Below are 22,723 nucleotides of genomic sequence, written 5' to 3' on the forward strand. Positions count from 1 at the left end.
CACTGCATCACATTAACGCAATGTTATCTTGATCGTTAACACACGAAGGAAAGGTGAACAGCCCTCCGCTTCAGGTGATCAGTTCAGGGTAATACTGAACAAATATGAGTGAAAAATTCGCTTATATTTATTTAAACCCTTCCTCCCTTCTGGGAATTGAACCCGGGACATCCAGAGCGGCAGCTCAACGTGCTGACCATTACACGACGGAGGCGGACAACATATAAATTTGCGTTTAACATTTAATGAACAAAATTGTCATATAAAATTAACTGTATATATTTTGATTATTATGTGACATCCCGAGGAGAACGGAACGACTTGTTGTCCAGAGCAGAGTTGCGGGTGCTAGGTCGCGTGGTCGCTCCGTCGTGCACCGGATGACAAGGACCCGAAGGATGCTGCCCTGAACGAGTGTCCTGAACCCAGCGACAGACTAGTTGCGCGAGGCCGTTCAAGTGCCAGGAGGGTAACGATCAAGAAGAATTCATTACTTGAATATTTTATCATTTGGTCCGAAACTATTATTTTTAATATACAACTTTTATTGCAACAATTGTATGTACAATTCTCATTAAGTATGACGTGATTAGACGAGAATTATTAATGTCCACTCCTCCAGCAGGTGACATAATCTCAGAGAAAGACTCCTTTAATTATCGTTAATAATATAATACGCTCGGGCTTATTCTACGCTCTACAAATATAAAGCCACTAAGAGAATAGCTGTAATATTTTGCTTTGTTGTTGTTTATTTTTTTATTTATTACTTTCAGATACAACGATTTATTTTTCAGTAATTTCATTTATCACTTATTACGTGTTTTTATATATTTTTTATAGCGTAGCAGTTACCATACTTGACTACCATGCTAAATTGTTCGATTGTTTCGCCCTCATATGGTATTTATTGAATATTACTCTGGACTGGTAAGCGTAAGACTGATCACTTTGCCTTCACATAATTAACTAACAACTTAACATTGCATCAGTCTGATTCAATGCCATATGCACCATTTTGGTGTGAAAAGTAAATAAATACCAACTAAATATACATTTTTAATTCAATATAAATTGTTATAAATTGTATAATTGCTCTTGATTATTCGATATACAATTATTGTTTGTATCTCAGCCACGCTAAAAAATTCCCATTGCATTGTGACTGATCGCGTCACTTTACAAAAACATGATCATTTATGGTGGTTTTTCGGCTACTCTAGAAATTCCCCCTACATGCCACCATTTTGAACCCCACCAACAAATAAAAAATTATTCATATTACTTTGTTCCTTTTTCTAGCGGATTTGTTGGAGTATCGAAATTAGTTTCTTGTGGTCTATGGGTTACATAAATAAATAAAATAATGAAATTCTAAAATAAAATAAAAAAAACAACCGTCTTTCAATAACAATATTTTCAACCCGTTGTAAACAAAACATTTTATTAAATTACTCGCTGAGATTGCTGGAACGCATGTGTTTTAGAGTTCCTAGTCAAATTAACAGGGTAACTGACACCTTAGCTCTTCTCACCAATATAACAACCTTTAAACATAAATATCTACATTTATCGTTCATCAAAATTGGGAAACAATGAATATGGGTATATGTATTTAAGTTCAACTGGACAGTGTTAGCGCTGAGATCATTGTTGCCGGCATTGATATCGTGGTGTGTCTTTTATATCGTACAATTTATATTTGACCGTTCCCCTCTCCCTTTTCCTCTTTTCCTCCCTTCCAGGTATTTTTTTTTATAAATGAGAAATTTACTATGGTAATTGGAACAGTAATACTTGTTTATACTTATGAATAATTTAATGTTGCTGATCTTTCAAATTCCCAAATAAAACACATACTTATACATACACTAAAAAACCGTGTGTATTTATGTACCTACGCCGTTTGAGCAAAGCTTTGTTACCGCGCCTAGTGTACGATGTAATTTTTATATTTTTTAAAACTGTCTTACTTCTACCCATAAAAATTTGAGGAACGATTTGTGTATGTCAGTTACCATTCTGAAGATACCTTCTTGCTCGGTGGTCAGTTATAAAAATAAGTGAAAATGCGATTGGGATTGGGAAAATGATATCGTGATGAAATAAAACAACAATTTCATTTAAAAACATTTATTTGATAAAGTATTATCATAGATAATAGTCACAAATTATAAGACTTTAAAAGTGTGATTTGCTTAATAATATATAATAATCATATATATATATTTGTATATACCCATTCGTAAGGATGGAAATGCGATAGCCAGGGTGGCCGGCCGGCGACGCGTCCGCCTCTTGCGACACGATCGGGGATTGCGGCCGACGCTCGTCCGCCGGCCACCGCGGTACTTGCGGTCCGGCTCGCGAACAGTTTATATAAAATAGTTACATTCTCTATACATCTAGACATAATCGAATGGTATCGTAATTCAATGCGATCACTGAAACAAAACACACGAATGAAATGTGCAACTGATTCTCGAAATGACGTGCGGCGAATGGCTAATAAAAAGGCAAAATAAAAAATTATATAAATGTTATTGCGTTTGTTGCAAATAATGTCGCCGTTATTAAGTTTAAGTTTAGGTGTAAGGAGCGCTTATTCGCTAATGGTTCTGGACTCTTGGACGAGGTAGACCTGCGAGCCGGGCACGTTGGACGAGGTGACGAAGGTGCGGTGCTTGGCGCGGATCAGCGTGAGGTTGCTCTCGGCGCTGTCGGCGCGGTCCTCGGCGGCCTCCAGCTCGCGCTGGAAGCGGCGCACGCGCGTCACGTTCTGCTGGGACATGCCCTCCTGCGGGAGAGACAGACGGACAGAGATCACACGGCGCCCTCACAGTGGCATACAGATGGACGCGTCCATCACCCCCACCCGACACTCACCTGCTCCTGCAGCTGGCGCTTGTAGATGTTCACCTTCTGCGAGGTCTTGTCCAGCGAGTCCTGCAGCAGGGAGATGTTCTTCTGGTCCTCCTCGCACTGGATGAGCACCTCCTTTACGGTGCGCTCCTTCTTGCGCAGGATCTTGATGGTCTCGGCGTGCCTCCTCTTCTCCTCGTCCAGCTCCAGCTCCAGGTCGCGCATGCGCGCCTCCAGTTTGCTGATGATGCGCTTGCCTCCGACGATCGCGTTGGCCTCAACCTCCTCAAGGCGGACTGACAAGTTCTGAAAACAGATATCCGATTGTTATTTTTACCCGATTTATCGTTCGATCGGGAACATAAATCTACTACAGAATTGTAACTGTTGACCCTACCTTGACTTCAATCTCCAGAGACTTCTTGATGGCCTCGATCTTGACAATCCTCTCCTGTTCCTCGTGCAAAAGTTCGACGGTGTGCTTCAGCTCAACCTGCGGAGTTGGAATATAGTAAGTGATAATTTACATTATCAATATATTTTATAAATAAAACCTTGAAATTTGATTTACCTGGACGCGTTGGTATCTCTCGTCGCTGATTCTCAGCTCCTTGGTGATCTCGTCGTAATCTCCAGCAATGGTGGCCAGTTCTTGTTCGATCTTGCACTTGCTGCTAGCCAGGTTCACGTTGACAACAGTGAGCTCATTGATGCGAGTGACGGATTCCTCGTACTGCATCTCAACAGCCTTCTTGGAGCGGAGGGCCTACAACAAAAATCATTCAGATCAGTTATTTTCTTACGAATTTTTGTTTCTTCTTTTACACAGTACATTTCGTGTCACAATATTAAGATATGCATTTATGATAATTTTACCAATAAATAAAAATAATAATGTAAAAATTTTATAATATTTTAACTTTTTTATTTCTGTGGTTTTTAATCTTTTGCGTTTTATGGGTGAAATAAAGTAATAAATTGAGTTAATAAAAGTATTATTATGTTAATGTTCTAACTAGCAAATATGTTTTGAACATCATGTTACCTTTAAAATATAGTAATTCTCGACGTTTCGGTGTATTTTTTATATATTTTTCAATGTTACATGTCTGACAACTTTCGCCCATATTTATTTATTTATTTTATGAAGCAATATTTTGAAATATAATAATTATCATAGTATGGCTGTATATATTTTAGCTGCAATATCTTACCGATTCGTAATTTCCGCGAACTTCTTCAATTTCTCCAGTAAGAGACTGCAGACGACGCTGGGCAATTCCGTATTGGTCCAAAGTTACTTGCAGTTGGCGTTGAACTTCATCGTAGTGAGCCTGGATCTCAGTAAGCTACAAAATAATGCAAACAGAAACGTTAAAATTTGAATCGAAAATCATTAAGCACCTTTTTTGAAATCTACTTAAGTAATAAGAATAATATCGATAAGAAAATTTCTTTTAGCCGCTATTATTTTCAATCACGACTTCTTGCCCTCAGTTGTATTTCACTTATTTTCTCCTTCTACGAATTGGCACATGGATTATGTAATTCTTACTAAATATCAGGTAATTTGCTTTGAACAGTTTAGAAAATCTTGTTCTCAATTATTGAAAATAATTCGTTTGTTACCTGCAGAGATTGCTTCTTGACGGTCTTTTGCAGGTCAATGTTGGTCTTGTTGGCGACATCGAGTGACATTTCCAGTTCGGTGATGTGAATCTGCATCTTCTTCTTGATCCTCACAACTTCAGTCTTCAGCCTGGTTTCGGCTTCAACAACGCGAGCATTCAGCTGTTCGATCTCAATGCTGGTCTGCTTGCTGCGAACACCGAAACATAACCAACGCATCAAAAACTGTTTAGATCTTCAATAATAGAATGTACAAAAATTCACCGAATCCCAGCAACAAAAAAACAAACAAAAATATTCATCATATTGAAATATTATTTAAAAACGTTAATAGAATATGAAGAAACTTATATTTATTCACCAATATAAAATACGATTTTAAATATTCACCGAACAAACCATTGTATTTTTTAACCCAATTTATATTATTCCCAAATGTAGATAGAAGGTTCGTATTTGAAATTTTGTTTTTGATAGGATGAGTATGTTTAATAATGTCACCTTTTATCCATGAAATAATGAGAACTTTTTGAATCAAAATTCTGCAGGTCACATTTCAAACTATCGAGAGGTTGCAAGTAGCTGTCGTCAATTTGGGTCTGGATCTTTGTTTTTATCAGTTTTGTATGAGCCCGAGCATCTTGCGCTGTATATGTTTTATTAATTTCGTAAGTATTATCCATTCCGGCTGCCAATGAAATATTTTTCACGCTTTCAGACAGTAACGTCGCTTCAATAGCCTTAGCTGATTTGCCGCGCAACATTTTAGCCGCACTTTTAAGCGATGATGCGGCTATGACAGCTTCCGCGTTAGCTTGATCCATTCTCTTTTGAGCCATCTTCTTATTTTCCTCGAAAGCCACTTCTTTCCTTTCGGAGATTTTCTTCTTAGTTTTGGTCGTGATGCTCTCCGTGTGGACGTGTTTGGTGACGTTCGCAGCCGCGGCCACTTTCCTGACGGAAAACCCCGAGCGCTTGGCTATTTTGAACTGGTTGAGATCACTTTTGGCTTGAGTGGACGCCTCCTGGGCCAGGCGGTGCAAGTCCCGCTCGCTGTAGGAGCGCACGGCTATCCCGGGGCGGTACGCCTCGAGCCCGCGCTCGTTGCTCCACGGCAGGTGCGGCGGCGCTGCTGCGGAGTGGCCCTGCTCCTTGGCGTTGATGTAGTCGATCATGGGCTGGTAATAGTTGATCGCATATCCGTAGTTATCTTCGTACACTGTCGTGGCAGGCTTCCTCGCCTGTCTTACTTTCGACATTTCGAGATCTGTCACCGACGATCATTCGTTTCGATCGGTAATCAAGGTTAGCTCGATAATCACAACTAAGGCGGCCATCCTTAAATCATCACTTTTGTAGCTTTTGCTTGCCCTTGATATGCCAATCGCGCGTCAGTCGCTCGGTCGGCCAATCCCCGCGCGTTTATTTTAACTCTCGTATCGCTCGTTCACTTTTCAACTCTATTTGCAGCACATTCTTTAGCTAGACTTAAACATCGGGGCCGTTCGACTGAATACTAAACCTCGTCCAGTAATTTGTCATCTACATTTTAATTACGTGTTGACGTACATTTTGAGTACAATGTTGCCGTTGTTTACTCTACAGTAATAATCTATTTTCACTGCATGTATTCCGCTTTTTGAATTTCTTATTTATACTATTTACTTTAATATTTTCAACAACAACAAAAATACGTGCATGTAGTTCTTATATAAAACTTAATTATTCGTATTTACTGTGTATTATTTGCGAAACATTCACATAATATGAGAAGAGACAAGAATTTTCACATTTAGAAATATGTACACATAATATCGTACGTCAAAACTTGTTTCTATCAATATGGCAGGCTCGTATTTATTAATGTATTTGAAGCTGTGCCAAGATTAAAATTGGATAATCTTCGCGAGTTATGAATTGTGTTTGCATTTTCGCATTACGCAATTTAAAGCTGAATTGTGTTGTTGATTTATTTGTCAACTTAATTTCGGATTCGCTGGTGGCTACTAAATCGGGATCACCTCAAAACATACCTTCATTATTGCGACTGTGGTCTGTGAGAATGCTTTCTCTATTTTTGATTTATTTTCTGGTTGTTCTTGAAGGTGTTGTTTGAAATATTTCGTAAAATGTGACACTTAGTTTTGTGAAATATAGTGGATTTGATGTTATGTCTTACCGGATGGCTTCGATTTCCTCATCCTTCTCTTGCAGACGACGCTCAGCTTCGTGGCGGAACTGGCCGAGCTCGGCGGCCAGCCTCTGGGCGCGTTGTTCCTCAGCCTTGCGACCCTGAGGGATTATATAAACAAACGTTCTATGATACATCGGAATAAAATCATAAGCACGGGTAGACGCTTTAACGCGCTTCGAAATGGGTAAGATGAAGTCTTCTCGCAAAAGTTATCTGTGATACTATTAATAGAGTATATTTGTGATTTGAATATTGGTTTCCAAATCATGTAAAAATGTATTTCTGTAGTCAAATCTCAACACTTCTCAAGACTTCTCTAATCTCAAGACTTCTTCATCTATGTTGAGATAAAAATAAAAATCAAGATACAAATAAATACCAATTTTTTGAACCACTCATCTTAACCACTGCCAAATTGGCATTCTACAATGAACAAAAGTAAATCTAAATTGTAAGAATTTTTTTAATTTAAACTTATAGGCGTTGAAAATTTCGTTGAACATAACAACACGGGCTACGTTTTAATAAATTTAAGCGAGCTTGAATTTACTTAAAAAAATTAAACTTTTAACTTTGCATGGTGACATAATAACAGCATTTGTGAATACGAGGTGTAAATTCGTGTATTTAAAATTAACTTGTCTTCTCTTTAGATGGCATGTATATTATGCGCAACCTAATTTGTTTGCGTTACCAAGCGTGTGTGTACATTTGGAGAGTGTAAACGTGTTTTCTATAATATAGTATTTTGGACTTACGGCTTCAGCCTCCTTGTAGGCGGCAGTCAGTTCTTCGCGCTCATTCTCCAGGCGACGCAGCTCCAACTCCAACTCGTGCAAGCGACGGGTGAGGTCGGTCAGCTGGTTGCGAGCATCATGGAGCTCATCTAAACAAAACATTCACTTTGTACTCGCTTATTCCTTCATTCGATGTCCCCTAGGGACACTATGTCTATCACCCTCAACGGAACATCTGATGCAGGCTGCTCTATGAGCAGTTAACGCTTCGGAGCTGGCAATTGCTCTTGTCCTAGTATCTCAAATTATACGACTGATTTAATATGACGAAATTCTTTCTGACATTCTAAAGTCAGCTGATTTATGTCATTTTATTAGATGGGCATGATATATTGAAATAAAAGAAAACTTTATTCTCAAATATTGGCTAGAAACTAAAGAAGGGATAAATAGATATAAATAAATAATGATCACACTACTATCGAGTACTAAGCAAGTCCTAACGTTTACTTTTATTAAACCACAAAGCTTATATTTTAGATGTTTGTCTGGGCGTAGTAAGGATAATAAAGATTGATGTGATAAATACCCTACGAATTCATTTTGCAATTGGTGGGAATCGAACCTACACCACGTTTTGACAATTTACTTAACTAATGAAATAAAAGTCTACAGAGTTATGTTTAAAATGACGTAAGACGTTAATCGACACATAAAAAAGTTATAAACAAGTGCGTATGTAAATTATTATTGAAAATGTCGTTATTTAGTATTTAAGGAAAGTGCTACGTTCACTTCGATTTACTAGAGAATATGATGATTTTAACTAATGATGTGAGGATCGAAGCAGTTTTTACGTATTTTTGATACTTAAATAAAGTCAAGTTTAAATAGCATTACAGAACACTGCCAATAACAGCTTTTTCTAATTTTATTTCTAGCTTGCTTTGCGCGAAGAACGGGAGGGCTATAACGATTGGTCGATAGAATAGCGTTAGTGAAAGAGAAGGAATGTGACGACCCTTACCGCCCAGTTTCTTGTTCTCCCTGGCCAAGGAGTCCTTCTGTTCCCTGGTCTTCTCCAGCTCGTGGGTGAGGCGCTGGATCTCGGTCTGCTTGTTGCGCAGGTCCCTCTGGGACTGCTCGTACAGCTGGATGGTCTCGTCCAGCCTGGACTTGATCTCGATGTTGATGCGCTCGAGTTGTTCGGTGCGCTTCTGCAACTCCCGAGCGGTGCTGTTGGCCTTTTCGAGGTCGATGATGAGGACCTCGACCTAGTTGATTGGAGAATACAAGGTTGAAAGAAGAAAGCAATGGAGGACACAAGGGAGGAAGGAAGGATTGTATTATGAATCCTTTACTACTCGTACCACATGTGATTGCGAATAGTCCTAAATTTGAATAAAGTAGAAGAGAGAAAGAGATCATTCAAACCTTTCATCCTATGACATCATACGACATTGTAGGAAAGTAATAACGATGAATCGTCGAGTAAGAACCGTGTATAATTTAAACATGTTTGAATGTACCTCGCTTTGCAGGCGAGATTTCTGCTTCTCGATGTTGTTGATCTTGACGAGCAGAACTTCGATCTGTTCCTCTTGCTCCTGGATGCGGCAGGAGTACTTGCGGCGGATCTCCTCGATCTCTTCGGCCCTGGCGGCGGCCTCGGTCTCGTACTTGCTCTTCCATTGCAGAGCTTCTCCGTTGGCCTTCACCAGCTGCCTCTCGAGGTCCAGGCGAGCCTCCGACTCCTCCTCCAGTTGCACGCGGACAGATTCCAGTTCGATCTCCAACTGGTGGTAAACAAATCCGTGTCAAAACCTTCAACTTATTCTTGAATATTTAACCTGTTAACAGTCATATGAATATCGTACCTGGTGCAGGTTGGCCTCCAGAATGGAGCGGCGACGTTCGTCATCTTCCAAGCGCCTGCGAGCATCTTCCAACTGTCCAGCAATCTGGCTTCTCAGGTAGACAACATTTTCAATGTTTACCTAAAGAAGTAGCGGTATTTTTCAATGAGTTCATGGAATATTCAATTATTATATCGATACACAAAAGAGTTTAAGCCTTTAATATTGTTATCAACAATAAAGATGTACTCGTATCTGAACTATTTTAACCCTTATTCCGCGTGAGCTAAAATTGTGTGGAAAATTTAAAATGTTCTGCAAAAGTTATATTATGTTGACAAAATTAGAATTTTTTTGAGGCAAAACTCTCATAATGTTACGTCAGCAATGTTGAATTACCTTCAAGTCCTGGACCTCCTTGATGAGTTCGATGTTCTCCTGGGACAGGCGAGTCTTGTGGGATGTGATGTCGACGATGGTGCGGTTGAGCTCCTCGATCTTGATGTGCAGCTCGTTGATTGAGATTTCCAACTTCTCAGAGTGCTTGATGCAGACGAGGCGTTCCTTGGTCACGTTCTCGACCTGAGCCAACAGCTCGTATACCTCGGCTTGGAATTTGGCCTTCTCCTTGTCACTCCTGGATCGGATTAAGTTAGCGGTTAATAATACGTGCAATATTCAACTATTCTTTCATTTACTTATTGTAATCTCGTTATTGATGCGATTATTTGAAAATCAATTAGTATGACTTAACTGCTATTTTGTTTTTAATCTTGTAATATTAGAACTCTTTCAGCGATGGTAATTTAATACTATACTTTTACGAATTAATCTTCATGTACTTTAAGTACTCCATAAGAGTATATTTACAGTACACAAAGACATAATAAATTTTTCTCGTTCTAATTTTTTATTATTTTAAATATTTTGACTGTCAAAAGTGTATTTTCTTAAAATCAGTTAATTTCCAAATAAATGCATCAATAGCTAGTATTTATAATCATAATCTACGATGTCTTTCTCTATAATTCCTTTCTTTTGAGATGGTGTAAAAAAACTATTGTAAATTATTAAGCTACCTTCCAGAATTTTCCATGTATATACTCGTGTATGGTAGAAATTACGATTCCCTTTCTTTTTTTCACGAATATTTTCACGTGTCAAATGATTATGATTATGTATTTGAAAAAAAATTCTCGTATTAATACAGTTTTTCATCCTACTTTAGTAGGTTTTTATTTTTATTTTTTAAATCTTATTTCTGAAACGTTATTGGTGTTACATTTTAACAAACGTAATTGGTGAAATAATTTTAAATTAATTTAATATTTATATTAACATAAATTAGTTTTATAAATTTAGAATTATAAGTGATTATTATTAAGCAAAAATATTATTTCAATTTATGTAAAAACAAAGTAGTTATTATTTAAATCCCTATCTTTAGACAGTGAATAATTTTTGTGACAGTTGAAATATTGTGGTTTTATTTAAGGTTTATATTTTAACTATTATTTCATATTTATACAAAAAATTATAAAGAAAAGCGACAATTTTCAATGCAAAATCACAGCAAATAAACGCACATTGAATCAATTTATTCCAGCTGCAAAAGCAATATTTTTGTACCACGTGACTTAATAATTGAGACGTTCATTGAAATTCTCAAAAACATTTGTGGATATTTCGCGGAACACAAAATATATTATTTGCTATTTACATACATACCAATTATCATAAATTTATCTAGTCAATAAATCCTAAGAAATACATGTGTAACATATTATACATTTTTATATTACAAGTACAAATTGTACGTATTTATTTAAAGTATTTTAACTTTTTTGGAATTTTCAAATAGATTTTAAGATAAAAAAATAGAAACAGCTATTGAAACTAACAAACATTAATGAACAAAATATACCTCGCACCGCTAAAATTCAATAATAAAAAATATAACACGCGATATTATAAATATTAGCACAGTAAATCAACGATGAAGCAATCGCATAAAAAAACTTTTTTTAATATTCGCAGTTAGTTAAGTAATTGAGTATCGCGTATTTATTATTATTTTTGTTTTATAATGTGTTTAATTTTTGTCACTTAAAATCTGAACATTTTGTTTAAAAGTTTGGTCGGAAATAAACGATAATATTCCTTTCATGAAATACGTTGTCATAGCTCAGAGACTGAAATTTCCTCATTCATTTAAAATATGACTTAATAACACTTCTTAATTCTAATTTGTATAGTAGAAAAAATGGTCCTGATTTTTCTATCAAAACAAACAAAAAATCTCACACACCAAAATAAAACGTTGAAAAATACGTAAATTGTAAATGATTTCCGAAATGGTTGAAGAGACGTTTTGGTTGTGATAGTAAAACCAGTCGAAAATTCAATCTGCCGACCTGGCTTTGGACTTGGATAGAACATCGATCTGTTCCTGGAAGTCCACGACGATCTCCTGGTGCTTCTTCTTCAGCAAATGTGCTGTCTCCTCAGACTCCAGATGGACATCCTCAAGCAGCTTGCGGAGTTTACCCAACTCCGTGTCGCGCTTTCTGTTGATTTCGAACTGAAAATAAGAAGCAAACGTGAAAAAACTCGTACAACATAGCAAGTATAAATAAAACAATGGTAACATTTATTTTAGTGCCCCTGAAAAAATGTTTTTATACTTTGAGTTTTAAAGTTTTATTATTTAATTTTAAGGGTTTTTGTAGTCTATCAGCAATCGTTCATATGATATTTGTCTATCCTTATATAGATAGACTTAAAAAATAAAAGTTGCGTAACTATTTCCGACAGGTACTTAAAAATGTATTCTTTTTAAATTAATTGACACGTATTTTAAGTAAAATTAATTATTACAGAATGACTTATTCATTTGTTGTATTATATATTTATTATTTTTAAGATTTTAAATATTTGTACTTAAAGATATAAAGAACGTTAACCTGTGATCGGTACTTATATATCATATATATTTTAAGAAAATAGTATGAAACCTAACTAGTTAGTTTATTTAAAAAGTATATTTGTCACAGGATTTTTTTAAATGTTTACTTTGTCTAATTTGTATTATTATCTTTGATTATCGAAATTTATTAATATTAGCTTTATCCTTAATTTAATTGATTCGATTAAAAATATCAATTTTTATTTTTTTGTTTAAAAAGAATAAAGATCTTGCCTTCGATGAACTTCTTTTTTAATATATTAGTAAATATATTTATTTTTTATTTTATTTTTTAACAATACACTTATTTCGCAATACATAAAAAATACAGGCGCATTTGAATACACAGCTGATTTAATAAATACAAATATTATACACCCCAATTTCTGACAAACGCAAATACTAAAATACATACAAATAATGAAAATACAATGAAAGTTAATCGCCATAATCGCTTTTGGTTGAAATAAATATAAAGGGAAGTATAATAAATAGTTTTATTTTTAATACATTATTTATGGTATTTATTTTATGATATTTATTGGTACTTTATCGTAACCGTATAAAATAAATATTTATTATTACAAATATTTAAGAAATTAATTCGTTTTAAAAATAAATTCGACAAATTATGTTAGATTAATTCAGAATTCAATTTAAAAAAATCTGCCACAAAATTTAAGTTACCATAAGTGTGACTTTCGTACATAAGTTACATTTTTTATGCTTTAAAAAGTAATTATATAAAAAAATCTAGATTATGTACGAATACGTAGCGAGAATTGAATTGACACATTATTTCTTAGTACTGTATGCACCTAACGAGAAAACGAACTGGTGATACACATTTGTATGTGTTTATACAAAAAAAAATATAGTGGTGTCTTCATTAAAGGAAAAACTAAGGAAAACACATATTTTCAACATTGAATAAAACATCTTCCTTAAACAAAAAAAAACAGGAATTGTGCTTAATTAATAATTTTGTATACAATATTTGAGTGTTTTGGTATAATAAATAAATCTTACATTATTAAATAAAATAATAATTAGATATTTACTAGATCGGGAACAAATTATGTGCCAAGATTGTAAAATCGTTTTGTATTTGATTGAAAGGAGACATTTATTGTATTATAATAAGTCTGTAGAAATTATAATACCTGACTTTCGGCACCACCCTCGGCCTCCTCAAGACGTTCGGACAATTGGATCACCTGGACGCTGAGGTCGGCTTTTTCCCTTTCGATCTGTAATAATTTAACAAATTAGATAATATTTACCAAACATTGTTTCTTAGATTACCAAAGCCCACACGCAAAGCGTAGCATTACTTCTTACAGTATCGAAGCCCACAAGTAGAGCGTAGCATTATTTTACCAAAGCAAATGGCGGTAAATTATTTTAAATAAGCGAATAATCTTAATTAAATACATTTATATACATTTATATATATATATATATATATATATATATATATATATATATATATATATATATATATATATATATATATATATATATATATATATATATATATATATATATATATATATATATATATATATATATATATATACCTACTGTTAATAGATTAATTCTTTTAAGCCAAAATGTAAAGAAGAAATGATACAAAAAAGTTCCCATATGGCCTTGAATTTTTGTAAAACAGGAGCTTGAACAAGTACTAAAATTTGAACTAAAATAAGAGATGAACAAAAGAATTTTTTGTATCATCTCTTAGGACTATCTAAAATGAGCATAAAGTGGTTTATTTTATGACGTGCTGATTTGTAGTCCGTAGATGTTTCCAGAATAACTATAAATAATTTAAACTAATCGACTTAAAATTAATGTTACATTATTGCATAAATGCCAACATAAAGGTATCAGTTTCATATCGGAGTTAAATCTTCAATCTTCGTTATTAAACTCAACATTTATATTGACCCTACCATGAATCGAAAAAAGCATGCATACTAAATTTAAAACAAACACGAATTCATTTTACCAATAATGTTTACCCTGGATATACTAAATATATAGTAAATACAAGTAATCAGAATAAGATACAGCGAAAACATATTTTTAAATTACTAAAAATATTTAAGTGAAAAGCTTGTAAGCATATGCATAATTTAATCAAAGTCACCTGAATTATTTTCTCGAAAGCTTAGCTTAAATCAGAAAAAATATTAGTATTTCCATCAACAGATGTCAAACAAGTACATAAAAATAGTATTACCAAAAATAAAAGACATACTTTTGCATGAAAGGATCTAATAATTACCTCTTTATTTTAATTGTACTAAGCATGAAAAGAGAACATTTCATACTTCGAAAAGATTTTTCCAATATAAGTTTGAACAATGTTTAATGAACTTAATGCAATTTACATGTTTCATTCGTATTTTTTTACTGTTCTTCATACATCGTAATTAACACGTACCAGGTATTTGTAAAATAATTTATATAAATTAGATAAAAACATATTCATATTTATTTTAGCCCCCCGAAATCAAACCTCAAGTAGCTAATTGCGCTAACCGATTATGGTCCACGGACATAATATAGAGTGCACAAAGGTAATTTATATCGGTTTATAAAAACGTTCGGGTATTAGTAATTTTGATATATATTTATTTGGCATAATGTTACGAGAAAAGTAGACTTATGTTATATAATATGTCTTTCGTGGCTCATCGGAGGATAGTATTATTGTCATAGAGCTATCTGGCAAAGTATACGATGCAAACTTAGAAAGTGGTAGGCACTCAAATAGATCGAATATTCCCAACGCCCTCGCATTGTTTGCCCGAATTCCTGGTTATCCAACATTTTATATTGTATCCTGAGACACTCTTGGCCCAGATTCAACGGCCGATAGAGGCAGAACGCGGATTCCAAAATTGGAACGGCTCACTCGGACGCAACCAGAAGCGCCTGTTCCACGCAATCCGCATAACTCGAAGAATAGATTTACCGACTAGGCAAACTGCCTAACACTCAAATAAACACACTATTTATTAATAACCAAACTAAGCGCCGCGAAGATGATGTGCAAAACTCAAAAGCAGTCGGTGGATGAACACATTGCAAAATTATTTATTTAAAATTAAAGATGATGTCATCGACGGTTTACATCAAATGCCCGGTGTTATAGGGTAACAGATATGAAAAATCCTATTTGGCAAAAGTAGTAACTAGCAATTCTTTAAAACAAGTTTTTGCCAGTAATATACAAAACAATCCCAAAACAATCCTAATCCTAAAGCGTTGGGAGAAAAAAATATGTATACAAAAAATCCAAACGAAAAAAGAAATTCAAAACTGTCAATTGATCATTGTACTAACGCCATAAAATCACGACGATAAACACAAAACTATTTTTCTTAGTTGTAGCTAAAATTTAACTGTATTTCCGGTAAAATACTGGGCTGCTGAGATTGTACACCAAAATCACTGCTCAACTTTCAATATATTTTAAAATCATTCAAAGGGAATGGAATATTAAAAACAATAAATATATTTAAAACTTAACATCGACTTGAAATCGTTCGTACCTGAAATATATTTTTTTTCACGAAATTAGTTGAACTGCAAAAAATTCAAATTTATTTCAATTTCTTTTTTTTGTTGGTTAATACATAAAAAATATTCATCGGTATATCAATTTAATTCTAAAAATAAATGATTGTTTGTTTGCTACGATCTATCTTATGTTTAGAGTAATTAAAGTCGGGTGAATATTTGAAAGTTGTAGTATGTATGTAGTATGTAGTATGTAGTTAAGAAGTTATATTTACTGTACAAATATAATAATATCGAAAAATACCAAATGAGACCAAACAAATAACAATCGAGAATAGTCAGGAAAATGGTATCAGATATGATACTAAAATAGACCGTTTTGTTTATCGACCTTGTAATTGATATTCGAATTCTATGGAATTTCACCGTTTCTAGGTATAGGTACGTTACTGCTTTTTGAACAACGTTACATTTTCACAATCAATCCAGCAAATTCTCTCGATAAAATTATGTTAGTAAAACAAACCACACAAATCTGTTAATTGCTAAGTAACAGCGCTTTTCTATGTTCCAAGCGTCGCGCATGAAAACAAAGGAAATCATTCCAGTTACACGGTGATGCACAGTCTGATCCTGCGGATGAATTGGCTTTGGATGGACGCCGAATCAAAAGGTTTCCCATTTGGTTCGGGAAGAAATGAGTCGACCACCGAGTCGCGAATTGGCCTGAGTTTGGTCGCGGACGGAAATAGCGTCGCGGAAGATATACAGTTTCAGCGTCCCGTGTGAGGCTATATTTACTTGTATTTACACTGGCGCATTCCATGCATACAAGGAGTTAAGGATCTCGGCGTCGGGCGCGAGACGCGGTTAGTGAAATGCTCGACAAGGAAGGCGAAGGCACACGTACTGCTGTAGTCTAGATGGAACAAGTCACAGTTCGCGGCGGGTCGAGGGTTAGTAGCAAGAAGAAGCCGAGCGCGCGCTCGAGAGCAGTCGGTGGCTTACCCTCTGGCGCAACTCCCTTTCGGATTCCAGATCGTCATGGAGCAGACGGATCTTGTCCTGAAAAAGAAAACATGGATCTTATATCGGCGTGCAGCACACACGGGGCATGGGTACACTTCACAAAGCACTGCACGGACCTCCAGCCTGGAGAGGGCGCTCAGGTCGGCGCTGTATTCGATGCTGACATCGGCGCTGCCGCCTCCCGTCGAGCGGTACGAGTACTTGGAGGTCTTGGCTACTGCTGAGGACGACATGGTGTGAACTGCGCCGCTCCGCTCGCTACAGAATGCCGGTCTCGGCTCGACTGAGCGCCGCTCGGCCGCCTCGCGCCCGGCGCGCCGCGCGCGCCCGCGCCCGCGCCTGCGCGCGCTATTCCGGGCGGCTATTCCAGCCCGCGCGCGATCGGGTTACGGGCCCCTTTTACGGGCACGCGCGCCCAGGTGTTCCAGCGGCACCTGCCTGGAGGCGCCGCCGCCGAGCTCCGACATCGCACATCCCGCTCTGCACATCCATGCACCCATTCTTCTGCGCACTCGTAAATCCACACCATTCGTAGCAAAACATGGCGAAACTGGCGTCGCGGGTTCAATCCCACCGATTCAAAGTGAATTACTTTCATTGATCGAGCTGTGATATCCTTACTACCTACCCTTCCATATAGCTACTTCAGACGATCCTTTAAAAATAGTAGGTGCGCCGATTTTCCCCTTTGTATTAAATTTGTCGCGATTGCTCCCTTTTTTATTAAATAAGAATAAATTTTATCATTACTGATACTAATTAATAAATTATTTAATTCATAAAATAATACGAATACTCAATAAATAATTACTTTTTGGAATATGTTAGGATAAGGACATCTTCTTTTTTATAATTCTTTTTGTTGTTGTTGATGTTATCAATATTTTTATAGGTGACACATCAGAAATGGAGGAACGTTTCATTCAATATGGGACTTTAGACATTTACTATACAATAAAACCCAGCGGTAGGGGAACCTTAAATTATACCGTAAATTACTTCAAACGGGGTAAAGATGATTTTTTTGGGGTAATAAGGAAATTTTTCTAGTTTGCTATTTCATAAACGTGTAAGTATTTTTACAAATTTAAACAATTCAGAAAACTAAAAACTAAAAAGGAAACCTGAAAACCGAAATTTTCGTTTGATCCAATTTGAGAATTTTATTTTGTTTGTTTATTAACATACTTAGTATTTTCACGTAACTTTTTTTTCTCTTTCGTGTTAATTAATTTAATAAATAAGTTTTATTTTAAATATACATACATCGATTTTCTCCCTTCAAAATGGGGGGAGGGGGTAATATCGACTTACGCAAAAACATTTCGGGGTAATGGTTAAAAAAAATGTTCCCCGACCGCTGATTTAACCTCTTATGGCCAGAATACGCAAACAGTTTTTTTTACGTTTATTAATAATTTATTTTTTGTATTTATTTATCCCTATCCGCACTCAAAGATGTGCAGGAAACTGCTTCATATTGACGCAATTTTAAGCATCTGAAATATTACTGGAACCCTAACTGTCACATGACCCGTTCCTTGGATCTTACTCCTTGTCCCTCAACCCCGCACTCGATGCTACTGGCAGGGTGTTCCTAGACGTTTCTTTTAAAAAGTAAATATTTAATATTCATATCGCAAACCGATACCGTAGAACGGGGCAACTTGAACTTTGATGTGTTACTTGAGCCCAGTACAAAAAATATTTAGATCTGTATTTGGTCTACAATAATGAACGTATCGACATGACTCATTGTTTCCCTGACATAGTGTCATGATACGTTCGTTATTGTAGACCAAATACAGATTTAAATCTTTTTTTGTACTGGGCTCAAGTAACACATCAAAGTTCAAGTAGCCTCGTTCTACGGTAACTTGATTAATTTCAAACAGCAATGTATAGGTTACACAAATTGATTTATAATTCTAGGCTATTTTATTCAGTAAAAATTATTTTTACATGATAAAGCACATATGTTATAAATTTTTATCATGTATTTAATAAATAAATATATTTAAACAGGTCATCTGATTTTTCTGAGTGACATAACGGGGATTCATTGTGGATTGCTGATTTTGAAATTAATCAGTCGATGTTGTAATATAATAACAAATGTAACAAAATGTAGCAAGCTGTAATCAAGCCGTCTTTGTCTCATTGAGATTCCTCAGGTACACAATTATAATGCGAAATATATAATTTCCGATGGCATGTATATTATGTATATTTGTGGAATGTGGCTTACTCAGTATGGGTTTAAGCTAGCACTAGAAAGGCTTTGCAACCCGAACTACTTCAGTCATTGCTACTTTTTTCCTTTCCTTACCTGCTAATTTCCTCTTCCACTTTGTTTCTCATATAGCAATGATATCGTTCACCCTATAAGCTCCTTCAATTGCGTTATATCTGTTCCAATATTCTACTCTGATATTCAAGAATCTGAAGACCGATCATATTCGTATAGTTAACTATCAAGTTTACAATGTGTTGTATTATCCGATGCGATGCCCTATTCACCATTGCGTGCAGACAGGTATAAAAAAATCGACTTTACTAATTATCTTGGGTCCCATATTCAGATAATTTCACATGCTTCATTATCTTTATATTCATCAATTTCAAATGAGTAAATTCTGCTTATATTTACTGAGAATATTCATTACAAAAAAGAAGCGGAATTAAGAATTGAGACATAATATGGTAATTAATATACTAATATATGTAAAGGCAACTAGCCGTAACTCAAGTTGCGGCTATTTGGCTTAACAGGGCTCAAAGCATTCTTATAACTGGCTTCTATCATATACAATCACAGATTTTGCTCTATCTCTTTCCTTTTCTATTCATTGTCCAAATAGCCGCAAAGATACTGTTTTGGAAAAAGCACCATTTTCAAACTTGTTTATCTCTAAACTACTGTTTTTAACTTGCGGCTGTTTGCCTTTGCACATTAGTATAGGTGTCTTGAGAATCAACTTCTGTCGTATTTCTTTATGTCCATAGATATCTTTTTAAAAAAGACGAAAATCTGAGCATCGCAGGGCTTATGACCCGCTATTTAGATATATAACAATAGGTCAAATTATAAGCTGAATAAAAAAAATCAAATCATCTTTTCATCTGTCTTTCAGTATGTAAAATAACCTTGTACTAGCATGCATCAAAATAAAATGGTCTCTGCTTAATCAAAACTTTCTCAGATTAACCATAGACGGCTGCTGTGAAATCAAATATGAAGCGTTATGAGAATTATGATATAGAGAGAAAACATGAGTTCCGAAAAAATGAGTAGTGCGCTTGTCAATCATGGGTACAATGGTGAATGTTACTTTACCAGCCTATGCCAGCCCAGACTTTCTTCTTCGTTTATGTTGAGATGTTAAAATGTAGTATATATTTGTAACTTAAATTTTAACATCTTATTTTCATTGTTAATTCTTTGTTACATCTCGTGTACATTAATCAATAATATAATGCTTGACGTTATTATATTTACGAACTACTTTCTTTAAATAGGCATATGTTTTTAACAGAAAAAACTCAGCGTAAAGAAATTCTTTGTAGCGGAATATCATCTGTAGTTTTTCTTTTAAAAAAATCGGAAATATTCGATTCAAGTTATTCAATTTAAATTGGTCATCCATGATATAAATAAAATATTAAAATTATAAATACAGTCGCTGGCATCTCGTCAATACTGTATTTTGCAGTATGCTTATGCATCAATTATATCCGTAACTATATTATCTCCTGGCAATCTAACAGCCTTTTCATGTTGCTAGCATTTCACATCGCGACTGTCGAAATTAATTTAGCCGAGACGCACTCATTACGAAACTCAATTAATTAAAGCCTTATTGATATTTTCATAAGTCATTGTGAACAACTAGCTTTGTGCGACTAAACTGTTGTCGTTTCCTGAGATCGATCCAATTCCGCCCACAGAGGTGGTCTACAGAAATTATTTTCGTTGAATTTTTTGTCGAAAACAATACAAGTTGAGTTAATAATTTATCGGTGATTTCTTTCTTATAGTGAAAATGCGAGAATATTTTTCATGTAGGCAAATAATTTTCACAAATACCGGATTTTGATTCACTGGGGGTCTATTCGTGTCAACTTAATTTTACTCTTAACATAGAAGTTTATTAATTTTGTGATCACTTTGGAAACTGTGTAACATTTAAGGGGGAGTTTTCGGTTGTTTGCGAATACACCCAATTCAGTAAGCGACCAGCTATGCAAGGAAAGCATGTCTGGACTGCGCGAATTATACCATAAAAATATATATATATACAAATATATATTTGTCTTTTTTAGAATATGTATATATTACAAAATATTGTTATCATATTTTTAACCCCTCGGATCTTTCAATAACGTTTTTCTTTACAAAACCATCTATCTATTTCGAAGAAAAACTTATTTTTTCAATTCAAAAACGGTGTTTTATACAAATAATTCAATTATTTCAATTGTTATCTGGGTTTAAAGAAAATTAAGTTGCGATTTATGGCATGTTAGGCCTTACAACTCATATTTCGAAAAGTTGCATTTATGTTACACGCGACAAGACAACGCTTTTTCAGGCTATAGTTGACATTTAAATTGTCAGATAATTATGATGGTTGTCATCTACATATCGAACAATTCAAGAATTAAAATGATATCATTGAACTCATCCATGAAGTCTTGTTTAGCCTTGAATCATTTTCAACAGGCCTAACAATCTGGAACTACAATCCATGTAATTTTTCAAAATATCGAATCAAGGACATCTATCCCAAATGTTAACTATCACAAACCATTATTCACCAATTAAAGTGTGAATATTGAGGAAATATAATCATTTGTAAGCATAATATCTTGTATTTTATTATGAGATGCTCTCTCTCTCTCTCTCACACACACATTCATCTCTCTTATTCTTTATGTTTAAGATGTGTCACTTCTATCACGCGTACGGTGCTGCACCTTCTATTTTTCAAATATCAAATTGTCAAATACATCAGGAGCTAGAAATCCGCAATACAGTGAATCAGTGAACAGTGATCGAATCAAGTGTCGACTTCTCACGAAGAAGCATCCCATCACTGCTGCAGACGAGTTTGTACCAAGTCCACCACACCGCCAGGTGTGTGGCGTTATGCGACCTATTGAACTAGTCGAGATATCAAATGGAATTCCAGATCGTTGTTCGTCAAGTCGCTCCGTACCTCGGTACACAGTACGCAGCGCTCACCCACTGGCGCTGAGCCGGCTCGCGATGCAATGTCCCTGCGGACGCGATGCAGGAACCATCCGCGCTATGTGGAACGGTGCCAACCGAGTTTATGTAGGGTACACCGAGATTCCTAACCCCCTAATTCCCTGCTGGTGCTTTGCCCCCTTTTCAGCTTTCAAACTCAACAGCTGGAGGCGCGTTGCAGGAGTCTGGCCGAGGACCTATCTGACATCCGATCCGTGATAGTTCAAAGTAAGATAGTTACTCTTACAGTCTCTACTGTCACGAGAGGTGGTATCATACATGATAGAAATATTGAAGGACATCGGTACCATAAACCTAGCTAGGACACAAAATGCCGAACCCTCTTCTAGTGAAACGGAAGGTCTCCTATCGACAGTCAAGGGTCCGGCTCCTCCTGAGGAGTGCAACGTGGTTGTCTTCCAGCAATTAAGAAATAATGAGAAGTTCCTTATTAGTCCACACTAGATTATCCCTCCTGTTTCCAACACATATTAAATAAAACATTTTTTGAGTTATAAGAAGCAAATATCCACTTAATAATCTGTAAAGTTTATTATTTTACTAATATGCCATATCGCTCACTCCTTTCAAGAACGTCATCACTTTCAAAATCAAAATACTTGATTTTTCAGTAGAACGTTTTTAAAGTTTAAAAATATAATGCAATGT

At 35.4% G+C, this 22,723-nt stretch overlaps 1 protein-coding gene across 2 annotated transcripts; it reads right to left on the reverse strand.

The window, feature by feature from the left end:
- Nucleotides 1-2,117: 2,117 nt before the first annotated feature.
- On the reverse strand, nucleotides 2,118-17,088 carry Prm (Paramyosin). Of its 2 annotated transcripts, XM_088267121.1 has the most exons (16): nucleotides 16,920-17,088; nucleotides 16,783-16,839; nucleotides 13,407-13,493; nucleotides 11,693-11,859; nucleotides 9,678-9,915; nucleotides 9,300-9,419; nucleotides 8,952-9,218; nucleotides 8,450-8,696; nucleotides 7,444-7,571; nucleotides 6,671-6,783; nucleotides 4,492-4,681; nucleotides 4,077-4,211; nucleotides 3,434-3,628; nucleotides 3,260-3,355; nucleotides 2,887-3,168; nucleotides 2,118-2,797 (listed from the first exon to the last, which is right to left on the reverse strand). In XM_088267121.1, exons 1-16 carry the CDS (start codon nucleotides 17,034-17,036, stop codon nucleotides 2,603-2,605), a joined length of 2,634 nt encoding a protein of 877 aa, XP_088123247.1. In that variant the 5' UTR covers nucleotides 17,037-17,088; the 3' UTR covers nucleotides 2,118-2,602. The 2 variants fall into 2 exon arrangements, with proteins under 2 accessions (XP_088123247.1, XP_088123258.1); XM_088267132.1 differs by lacking the exons at nucleotides 6,671-6,783; nucleotides 7,444-7,571; nucleotides 8,450-8,696; ... (5 more) ...; nucleotides 16,783-16,839; nucleotides 16,920-17,088 and adding an exon at nucleotides 4,993-5,769 and having other exon boundaries at nucleotides 2,253-2,797.
- Between the last annotated feature and the right edge of the window lie 5,635 nt (nucleotides 17,089-22,723).

Source organism: Brachycentrus maculatus, unplaced genomic scaffold (genome assembly GCF_059751285.1).
Source record: "Brachycentrus maculatus isolate JH-2025_06_01 unplaced genomic scaffold, ASM5975128v1 h1tg000018l, whole genome shotgun sequence".
Classification (NCBI taxonomy): domain Eukaryota; kingdom Metazoa; phylum Arthropoda; class Insecta; order Trichoptera; family Brachycentridae; genus Brachycentrus; species Brachycentrus maculatus.

Bases quoted from the DNA above. Each gene is read 5' to 3' on its own strand.
- Prm (XM_088267121.1), bottom strand. From the start codon at position 17,036: ATGTCGTCCTCAGCAGTAGCCAAGACCTCCAAGTACTCGTACCGCTCG. The intron at 9,219-9,299 runs GTACGATATTCA...GTTTACCACCAG, and splicing joins TGGAGGCCAACCTGCACCAG to TTGGAGATCGAACTGGAATC. The intron at 7,572-8,449 runs GTAAGGGTCGTC...TGTTTTGTTTAG, and splicing joins GGAGAACAAGAAACTGGGCG to ATGAGCTCCATGATGCTCGC.